This window comes from Callospermophilus lateralis, chromosome 2 (assembly GCF_048772815.1).
Source record: "Callospermophilus lateralis isolate mCalLat2 chromosome 2, mCalLat2.hap1, whole genome shotgun sequence".
Classification (NCBI taxonomy): domain Eukaryota; kingdom Metazoa; phylum Chordata; class Mammalia; order Rodentia; family Sciuridae; genus Callospermophilus; species Callospermophilus lateralis.
The window spans coordinates 141,681,473-141,692,507 of NC_135306.1; the positions used below are offsets into that span (position 1 = coordinate 141,681,473).

Genomic DNA, 11,035 nt, shown 5'->3' on the forward strand with positions numbered 1-11,035 from the left:
TCCTTTGTGATTCCACAAACCTTCATTTATTTAGTTAATCTTCATTCCCCTCTACTGTTTTAGGAAGGCACTTGGGGGTATGAGGTCAAATGGGAAATACCCTTGGTCCTCAAAGAACTCAGTCTAGTAAGGGAGACAGACTAGTAAACCAAGGACAACATTGCATTATTGTGACAGTGAGACAGTAGAGGTTAAGTGGTATGCAAGGAAGAGTAGACAGTGGAGCAGACCCATGCTGGAGGTGAGTGGTTAGAAAATCCATGGCTGCAATACTGAAAATATGAGACTAACATTAGGAGAAACCATCTTTCTGGTACCTTTATAATGGAACATATCACATTGTATGTTAGTTAATTAACTATGGATTTGGCTTCTTTATAGACTGAGCTCTTTGAGATGGAGGTTGTGTCTTGTCTTGTATCCTCCTGTGCCTACTGCAGTGCCCTGCCTAGGTTAATGTCTTGTAAATGCTGAAATAAGGCAAGTGGATTGCAGAGAATGATAAAGACAGTGGGGTATGAACACCCTTAATAATCAACTATCAGGCTAGAAGTAGGGAGCCCCCTTTGAGAAAATAACATATATCTTGGCAAGGTCATAAAATCATTATTCCAGAACAATGCTCAAAGCTGTTCCCAAGATGTGCCAGTCATGAGAACATACTGATTTCTTAAGACTGACAGCAACTAAATCCAATCACAAGTGTTTTAGAGGGTCATTGTGGCTTTAAAACAATTGTCTGCTATTCTAAGTACATCCTAGCAGAAAGGAACCATGTCCCTAGGTTTGAGGCAGAGAAGAGAAATAACTTTGTCCCAACAAAAACTAACTCCATCTGTATGTTTGCCTTTGGCTTACACAGACTTTCATGTATATCAAAGAGTAGCTGTCACTTCAAATCAAAGGAGAGTCTGTGCTGAAGATTACTACTAGACAGAGACTACTAGTCACCCATCTGCTCACCGACTTTGGGGGCTTCGGATGTGGCTCAAGCGGTAGCACGCTTGCCTGGCAGGCGTGCGGCCCAGTTTCGATCTTCAGCACCACATACAAACAAAGATGTTGTGTCCGCCAAAAACTAAAAAATAAATATTAAAAATTCTCTCTCTCTCCCTCTCTCTCTCTCTCTTTAAAAAAAAAAAAAAAAAAAAAACGACTTTGGGTACAGAGGTACATTTAAATTAGTCTGCAGTGGCAAAGATGGCATGGTCATGAAGTTTTGAGTCAAGTGGGGAATAGAGCTACTAAATTATTAGATGATCCAATGTGTCAGGTGCCACTGGGGAGATTGGGAGTGGGGGATGGGGTACCTGACCTATTCTGTAGATTGGAGAGGCCTTCCCTGAAGTGGTGTTAAGGTGGTAAATACGAATTGGTGTGAACATACTTTATATACAGAGATATGAAAAATTGTGCTCTATATGTGTAGTGAGAATTGTAATGCATTCCACTGCTGTCGTATATTTAAAAAATAAAATCAATAAAAGATTTTAAAAATAAAATAAAATTGAAATATTAACACAAAAAAAAGGTGGTAAATACACTTGTGACCTGCAAAATGTATTCAGTCAGAAAGGATTACTATTGTGTTAACATTATTTCTCAAGGCCCTGTGATTTGCTGTATACTCAGCAGTCTCTCTAGAAAACAGGTTTCTTCTAATCCTTGCCTGCTATGTGCAGAGAATCAAGGGAACTATTCGGCCTTTTTTTATTTGGTTATTAAAACCATCCATTATTAGGTTTTAGAACTAGTAGATGAGTTTAGAAAATGTGAACTTCCAGCAGGTTGTTTATTTTCAACCCCTCTGTACAGTGGGGGTTGAAAATTAAGTGACTTGCCTAAGGTCATAGAGCTTAAAAGTGATAGAAGGAAAATTTTTGTCTGCCATGGCATGGTCCTGTTTTCATTAACAAAGATAATACATTAATATGTTCATTAGAATTTTGAACTGGAAAGAGTGGTGAGGTTGGATTTTTTTCCCCCATCTCTGCTGACTGAAATACCAATAGCCACAGAATGACAGCTTACCCTGTATAGCAGCATGGAGCTTGGGACCATAATGCCTTGTTGAGCTTTGAGACACCAAGCAAGTGATTATACTCTATGTTCATGTTTCCTCTTGTGAGAAAGCATATCCTACCTTATAGGATTATCATGAAGATGAGTTACTACATACAAAGTGCATAAATAGAGCTTGGAACATACTCAATAAAGTTTTTTTAACAAAGAGGGAACTCTTAATAGCATAGAAAACAATAACAAACAAACAAAATAACCTCTTTCTAACCAGAAACACCTAACAACATTAATAATAACAAATTGTAAGTGCTTTCTTTATGGCAGAAAATGACCTTGAAATTATCTGGGAGAAGATATCCTCATTTCCAAGGTAAAGCAAGCTAATACTCTCTTATTTTCTACTTCTCCAACCTGCTTCTTCTGTTATGCCTTTACAGCTCCAGATCTGGGACACTGCAGGTCAGGAGAGATTTCGTTCTATTACACAGAGTTATTACCGAAGCGCTAATGCCTTGATCCTTACCTATGACATTACCTGTGAGGAATCCTTCCGTTGCCTTCCTGAGTGGCTGCGGGAGATAGAACAATATGCCAGCAACAAGGTCATCACTGTGTTAGTGGGTAAGTAAGCATAAATGAGGAGGGAAAGTGATTTGTGGGCATCAGAAAATTTATAATCACATACGGCTTATGCCTTGCTATCTTCCAAGAATGTAATCTCTCTTTTTTTTAAAAAAAAATTTATTAGTTAGAGATGGACCTTTATTTATTTGTTTGTTTATACATGGTGCTGAGAATTGAACTCAGTGCATCACACATGCTAGGCAAGTACTCTATCACTGAGCCACAACCCCAGCCCACAAGAATGTAGTCTCTAGCTAGATAAGTCATGCAACCAACATTAGTTCTTCTGCAATTGAAGAGAGAAAAAAATCAGTTCTATCCCATCATGATAGTTTAGGAAAATAAAGTAGAAAACATTACTGATTTCTCTGGGCTCTAGGGGAGAAGCTGGGTGGTCACAAAAGTTATGTGGGCTGCTATACATTTTTTAAAAACCTAGTTACAAGGTGGTAGAAACTGCTAGTATAAAAAGGGGGAAAATGTTTTTTTGTGGGGGTACTGGGGATTGAACCCAGGTGCACTTAACTACTGAGCCACATCCCCAGCCCACTGAGCCACATCCCCAGCCCATTTTTTGTACTTTTTATTTAGAGACAGGGTCTCACTGAGTTGCTTAGGGCCTTGCAAAATTGCTTTGAACAATTTGATTTGAACAAACTTACCAAAAAAATTATAAATTAGGAAAATTTGAACATTGAATTTTTGAGGCTACTAAGGGTTGTTAATTGTTTTAGGTGTGAAAATGACATTGTAGCTCAGTTTTTTTTTTTTTTAAATCTTATCAAAGTCACATACTGATATTGTAAGGTAAGCTGGCTTTGAACTTGTGATCCTCCTGCCTTAGCTTCCTGAGCTGTTGGGATTACAGGTATGTGTCACCGAGCCCATCTGAAATATCTCTTCTAAGGTAATAATAAACAATTGCTCCAATAATGAATTTATTATCTAAAATACTTTCATTAATTTTTTTCCTTTCTTAAATTTTTGCCGATTTGAGAAATTCTGTTTCAGAAACAGTCCACTAAGGGAAAAATGCTGCAGTTTGTTTCATTTTGTAGGAAGACAACCTCTGTCTAGCAGAGGGAAAACCAGAAGCCAACCCTTGCTTTTCTGTGGTGACAAACATACTCATTAAAAATTGAATTACAGTAAAAACCAGATCACTAAAAACTCCTAGTTGTGATGAAAAGTTTTAATAATTGTATGGTTGTAAATGTTTTCCTTTGGGGAAGGAATTGCTGTATAGTTTAACAAGACCCGACTTTAAAAAAAAATGCGTAAGGAACTTCTGAAACATTAAGTCACAAATTATAGCTAACAGTACACTAAGTAAACTTTTTATAACAAGCATTATAACTGGTAGATGCCAGTAATCATATTAGGAACTTTACATGTCATGATCCCCAATTTGTAAGTTAGGAAGTAAAGGCTCAGTGATGTGAAATTCTTTGTCCAAGGTCACATTGTGTACCATGTTGCTTTGTAACAAGTTGCTGGACTTTTCCTTCAGGCTGCTATTTAAGTACCTGCCTCTTTATGAGCTAGTGTTCCACTACTGAAAACACTTGTGTACAGTGGTGAGCCCTTGCCATGAAGTGTTTGAAAGCCTGTAGCTCTGGACCTGTGTTTTCTGAGTTCCACAGAAAGCCCTTTCTAGAGAAAGCCCTCAAGTTCAAGCATTACTTCTTGGGATTTTATCCAAAAAAGTTAAATGGAAATTTGAGGAGAGATAAGTTAGTTCAATATGAAAAGGATTGGCTTTAAAAATTTTTGGTATCGAAATTTCAAACATAAGCAAATCAGAGAAAACAGTATACACAATCCCATGAATACATCTCTCAGCTTCAGAAAGTATCACCTAACTCATGGCCAATCTTATTTATCTATTCCCTATCTGTTCTGTCCATTCTTTCCTCCCAGATTATTTTGAAGAAGTCTCAAATTTTTGCATTACCTTACAATATCAGTATGTGACTTTGATAAGATTTAAAAAAAAAAAACTGAGCTACAATGTCATTTTCACACCTAAAACAATTAACAATCCCTTAGTAGCCTCAAAAATTCAATGTTCAAATATTCCTAATTTTTTTGGTAAGTTTGTTCAAATCAAATCTAAATCCCTATACTTTATTGCTGTCTTTTAATTCTCCCTTTATCTATAAGTTCCATTGCCATTTCTTTTTCTCTTGGAATTTATCACTAAAGCATTTGTCCTATAGAGTTAATAAGGATCAGTTGTTTTCTTTGTGGTGTCATTTGACATGTCCCTTATTCACCTGCATTTCTCACAGATTTGTAAATAAATCTAGAGGCCTGATGAGATTTATTTGTTTTAGGGGATTTTTTTTGAGCAAAAATACCCCATATATGGTATTTCAGGTACAGTTCTTCTAGGATAAGAAAGAAGAACACCTGATTTTTTAAAAAATTCACAGCTTTTCAAGGTAATAAGTTCATTCCCTAGGACCTTTGATTAACTATTGAAATTTGTTTATATTTTTAATAGAATATGAACTTGTGGACTTAATATATTTATTGTATTCTACTACCTTGCAATTATTATTGATTCTCCAATTATTACTGATTGTTCAAATTTTGATAGTGGAAATTGCTTCAAATGAATTCCTGAAATCTTTTGATATGACCCTAGGAATTCTTTGATAATTTTTTTGCTTTCTGGAATGACAAGTATTCCAGGTAAATCCATGCATTTTTCTGACCCAGACCTCATTTGCTCAAGAAATAGTTTCTTTTTAATGGTAAGTTTCTATTTAGAGGCCACAATCTAGATGTTAGAAGTTCCCCTTATTGGTAGGTTGGCCATTCTTTTTAGGCTTTTCAGTGGGCAGGGCTGATATGTGTGTGTGCATATGTTGGATTCTGTACCATGCACAAGAGGGTTGTCTTACTAGGCTCTACTAAATATTCTGACAAGACTCTCATAAGTTACATTTGGCATCATATTCACTTACATTATGGCTTACGGGCAGGTCAGCATTAGGCATACCTTTTCAGTGAAAGGAGTTCTCATAGTAGTCCACACAGCTTTCCAGGGCTCTCCCTGCACCTGGACAATTCAAGTGTCAGGAAACAAGGCTCAATTCAGACAAGTGAGGAATCTGCCTGGCCTAAAAGCCCCAGTGCCCCATAGGAGCCATCTTGTTTTATAACAACTATACAAGCTTGATTTTTAGGACAGAATCAGCACACTCAGGAAGCCCAAGTTATGGCATTCCAGTAGGTCTTTATAATTCATACACAGAATTCCCAGGTCAGAGTGATTTATCAATTGGGTCATTTAAGAGATGTTGCCAGGTAAAATAGTTGACATCATCTTTATCAGGTTTCCTGGAGAGTAGGTGTTGAAAACATCTGTTATCTTTTAAAAGATAAAATACATCATGAATTATTCATACTGAAACTTCCACTTACAATTCAGGATTGCAGAAATTTTACTAAACTTCATTAATCTTATATCTGTATTTTTTTCCTTCTTGTGACAAAAATTCTAGTTCCCAGTGATACTAGAATAATTACTTATTTGCTTTATCCCATAATACACATATAGCAGCTTCATAGTAACAGTAGCAGCACTGCCACTGACAAAATGATTAGTGGAACTGTTTGAGAGTTTTTTCTTTAATTCTTTTTCTTCAGCATGTATACCTAAGGATGTATGGTTAAATTACCATATGTTACACTCACTTGAAATAGTTGTGTGTGGTTATACCACTACATGGAAGCCATCTTTGTTTAATTTTGCTTTTAATTTTAGGGATTATACTTTGTATTAATTGTGTAATTTTAAATGTGTAAATATGAAAAACATTTGTAAGTTTCTGAAGTCAAAACTATAAAACAAAGTATATTCAGAGAAGCCTGACTTCTATTCCTATCCTCTCAACCCTGTTTTTATTTTCTTTTAAATAGGTAACCATTATCTTTTAAATTAAGATGTGTGTTTTATATATATTCATATTCTTCCCTTTTTTTAGTTGTAAATTATATTTTTCTGCTCAGCCTTTTTTGCTTAATATATCCTAGTGTCCTCATTTCATGGTAGTATATAGAAAATATTCCTAATGGCTTTTTACAGGGGCAGATATTCCACTGTGTGGATGTACAGTCTTACTTAGCCAGTACCCTACTAATGGACATTGGGGTTGTTTCCAGTTCTTTGTCATTATAAATAGTGCTAATATTTTAAAAGAAACATTCCAGTAATCACAGTCACATTTGCTTTGCTTTACTAGCCCATCTGTCTGGCTTGACTTCAGATCTGGAAGTTAATTTTTATGCTTCTGAGCTGGCAGAAAGTCAAGTGTTGATTCTTTCTTTGATCATACCACTGTTATAGGAAACAAGATTGACCTGGCTGAAAGGAGAGAGGTCTCCCAGCAGAGAGCAGAAGAATTCTCAGAAGCTCAGGACATGTATTATCTGGAGACTTCAGCCAAGGAATCTGATAATGTGGAGAAACTCTTCCTTGACTTAGCATGCCGACTTATCAGCGAAGCCAGACAGAACACACTGGTGAACAATGTATCTTCACCCCTCCCTGGAGAAGGGAAAAGCATCAGCTATTTGACTTGTTGTAATTTCAACTAACAGCTGAGGCAAGGAGAAGCAAAAGGAATCAGCAGCTGCCCCAATGGGCCACGAGTTGCTGGGGAGATCAGACGATGACTGTGGCTCCTGCTCTGGGACCCTCTGACTCCTGTGGGCTCCTGAGCTTACAAAGCATGGCAGGCCAAGGGCCTTGTCCACAGGCCAGCATTAGCAGAACACATAACGGTTTCATCCTTTTGCAGTCTGGAGTTAGAGTGAGAAGAAAATTGCACTAGGCGCTCCATGATCTGCAGAGCATGTTGCTTTTGTTTTTTTTAAAAAGCAAGTAAAAGCGCATTCCTGAACACAGTCCAGGGGGAAGCGTACTGTAGGGATTCCCCCTGCACATCAGTAAGCGCATGTGGGGGCTGTTCTCTAGGGCTTCAGTGATGATATTCTGGTGGCCCTGGTTTTCTTGTCTACCAGGTAAACCAAAACTGGGAAGGCCAAGTACTCTCTGTGGTGTGTAATGATGACCCCATGGAGATTCTGAAAAGTGTTATTTCTTTTGTCCACAGGCACTTTCAAGAACTTTCGGATGTAAAAATTATATGAAACCTTTACCCATGACCAACAAAAACAATCATTGTTTTAATTATATATAAGCTCCATGACTCCTTTTGGTGCTAATGATTCTGCTATTTCACAGACCAAACATTTTAGTACATTGATGTCCTTAAATGTATTACACAGAAATAAAAAAAAAAAATGGGGGAATTCCATGAATCGGCACTCTTTTTCAAAGTTTCATTACTATCTTTTCTAGAATGAATTTCTAGGAAGAGAATACTTTTTCTTTCATGTTCCCCTTCAAATCTCTAAATTTTCTTCTCTAATCTTTCCTGCCCTTTAAGTAAAAGTTTGAAAATTAAAAAAATATAAATGACTGATGATATTCTACTATAAAAGACTAGTTCTTAGATATTACTAATAGTGTGAGAAAACAGACAAGATATGACCAAAATACTGTGGATTAATGGACTGAAGAACAGGATTCCAAGCAGAGCACAGTCCTTGATAACAGGTCACATCTTTTACTTTCTGGTACTATCCTTCTTGGACAAACCAAGGCTTAGGATTTTTGTAGATATTTTTTAGCAAAAGTACGAGTAGCAACAGATGAAAAGCCTCACAAATCATTTTTGTATCTTCAATAACCTTAAAAAAATTCTGCTGTGGAAGCAGGTTGAGCTGTCCTTTATCATCTCTTTATAATAAGGTTACTCTCAGACTCATGAAACTTCCTGTTTCTTTCTCTTTTCCTCTCTGTCTTGGTCTCCCCTTTTGGTCCTCTTTTTCTCCCTTCCTGATATGCATGTGTTACTCCTCCAATTCAAAGGAGGTATATATGCCTTTACTTAGCCAGTTTTAAAAGAGGACTCAAAATGCAAGATGTGCTGCTCAATCTGTGTTGCTGTTTCTTCAGTGCCATACTTTGATACTTTCCAATTTGTTCACTGATATAGATGCAAATTGGGAAAGTAATTAAACCTGAATGCTATTGATGCTGTCAGATGTTTCTGTAGCTTGCTGCTTAGCATATCTGATTGATGTTAAGTAATAGAATAAGGGTATGATATGTAATTCTGCTGTTGCTGGAGATGGTGACAATCTCGGTCCTGATATGTTGATGTTTGAAAGCTATTTAATTATAAAGAAATGAGTCATGTAGAACACAGTATTGATAAAGCATTTTTAGCATTTCTCTATCAGGTTTCAGCATGACCAATCTCTTGCACATGGAATTACATGTATCATTAGGAGCCTGATTCTTCTGATTGGCCTCACTGTGTTTTTCATGATTCTATGGGAAAGAAAAGCAGATCCCAGAAGCTTGAACTTTCTTTTAGAATCTGTCTCTACAGAAGAAAAAAAAAACTTTAATACAAACCCAAATAATTTATAATTATTGCCTTTCCCTCCTCATCTTTTCCACTAAGTCAGCAATTAAAATATCAAAAAATAAGTTAATCAAGGTGGGCAGAACCTATTTTTTAAACTGCAAGATAATGTTCCTAAATCTGTATTTATTACTTTTTTTGTTGGCAAAATTCCAATGTCCCTAGCATATGATGACCCAGCTTCATCTCACAGTAGCAAGTATGTTAAAAATAAAGTTGCTTTGCAAACTTAAAGGGCTTTGTTGGATTGGACTAATTTAGTTCCAAAATGACAGCTTCTTGGGCCACATTTGTATTATGGAAATCTTATTCCCTAGGGTTTAACCCTCTCCATATACCATTGGTCAGACTCATTCTGAGATTAGAGTGTTTTCTTGGCATTTTTTCTTTCTTGGTACCTTCTAGTCTTCTGTAGCTTATAGTTACCCATCCATGGCCTGTCAACAGGGACACATGAGAATGTGGGGCTTTGTTTTTCTTAGTTCTGTGAATTTCAGATTAGGCCTTATGGACATTTGTCCACCAATGTATCTCAAGTTTGAGAATAAGCTCTGACAGGTGCAATAAATATCAAATAAATGATTTAGTGCTATGAGGGACTTTTTTGTTGTTGTTCAATAACTACTCCTTCAAGTAGAACTTGAGAAAAATACAATTAAATGAAGTCATCTTAACTTAGGCCAGGACCTAAACTTACTGGTTTGCCTAATTGTTCTTATTGTTAGGGCAATATTTGCTGAGATGAGCCTTCCTTAGGGGGAAAAATCAAATTCTTATTTAATAGTAGATTTAAAAAACAAAAAAAGTTTCTTTATTGTAGTTTAGTTTGGCTTGACTCTGACAAATAAGACCAGAGTCCATGCCTTTCATTGTTCGTAAGATCTTTTCCTTCTTTTAATAAAGTTATTAAATATATAGCAAAACTCTTTTCAGCTTCCAATGAAAACATCTTCATGTTATAGAATTAGACTTGGGAAAATCTATGAAATCATAATTTGCTGTTATCAATGACATGGCTTTGTATAAATAAATCCTCAAAGGATTTCATGCCTTTTCCTTTGCCTACGCAAGACTTTTCGCTCCTTTGTATACTTCCATTAGATCTGTTGAATTATATTAACATTTAATTTGTGATTATAAAAGGCCAAATATCTGTACATTATTTGGGTTAAGTCAGTGGTTTTTTCTGGCTTTTCTTTTTCCAATCTTTTGGTCATTTTCATTAGAATCTCTCCCTGAGTAAAGTGGCAAGAAAATAACTGAAAATGAAACTCAATTTGATTGATTTGAAAACATGTCAAGTTCTGATTTAGGATTTGGTAACAACAAGTCTAAAATGATCCTAATCCAAATATCTTATTTTGGTCAGTAGCGTGTACCTTTCTTACCAAATCATAAATTAAATGTTAATATAATTCAACATAGAACTGGAATCTCTCTTTCTTCTTCTGTTCATGAATACATGCCTTGGGAAGACACTGGTGACCCCCACAGTACTAGGTTAATTATTTGCCTCATCTATCCTTTAAGCTGTCCCATAGTTCCTCCAGATCCAGCATCAAATTTCAGTTAATGACTCACTCTGAATACCAGTTGCAAGCTGGGCATGGTGGCACATGCCTGTAATCCCAGTGGTTTGGGAGGCTGAGACATGAGGATCTCAAGTTCAAAGCCAACCTTGGCAACAGTGAGGTGTTAAGCAACTCAGTGAGACCCTATATCTAAATAAAATACAAAATAGGGCTGGGGATGTGACTCAGTGAGCAAGTGCCCCTGAGTTCAATCCCCATTACAAAACAAAAATAAATAAATAAATAAATAAATAAAACAAAAATAACCAGTTGCAAATGATTTTGAACTGGTCTTGTGATTAAACTTTT

At 36.3% G+C, this 11,035-nt stretch overlaps 1 protein-coding gene across 2 annotated transcripts in view; it reads left to right on the forward strand.

Moving 5' to 3' along the window:
- Rab30 (RAB30, member RAS oncogene family) overlaps positions 1–10,316 on the forward strand; it is an 80,818-nt gene extending 70,502 nt beyond the window's left edge. For both annotated transcript variants that reach the window (XM_076843922.1, XM_076843923.1), the window contains exons 4-5: positions 2,460–2,643; positions 7,004–10,316. In XM_076843922.1, coding sequence (XP_076700037.1) covers positions 2,460–2,643; positions 7,004–7,254 — 435 coding nt within the window. In that variant the 3' untranslated portion in view covers positions 7,255–10,316. The remainder of the gene's footprint in view (positions 1–2,459; positions 2,644–7,003) is intronic.
- Positions 10,317–11,035: the final 719 nt, after the last annotated feature.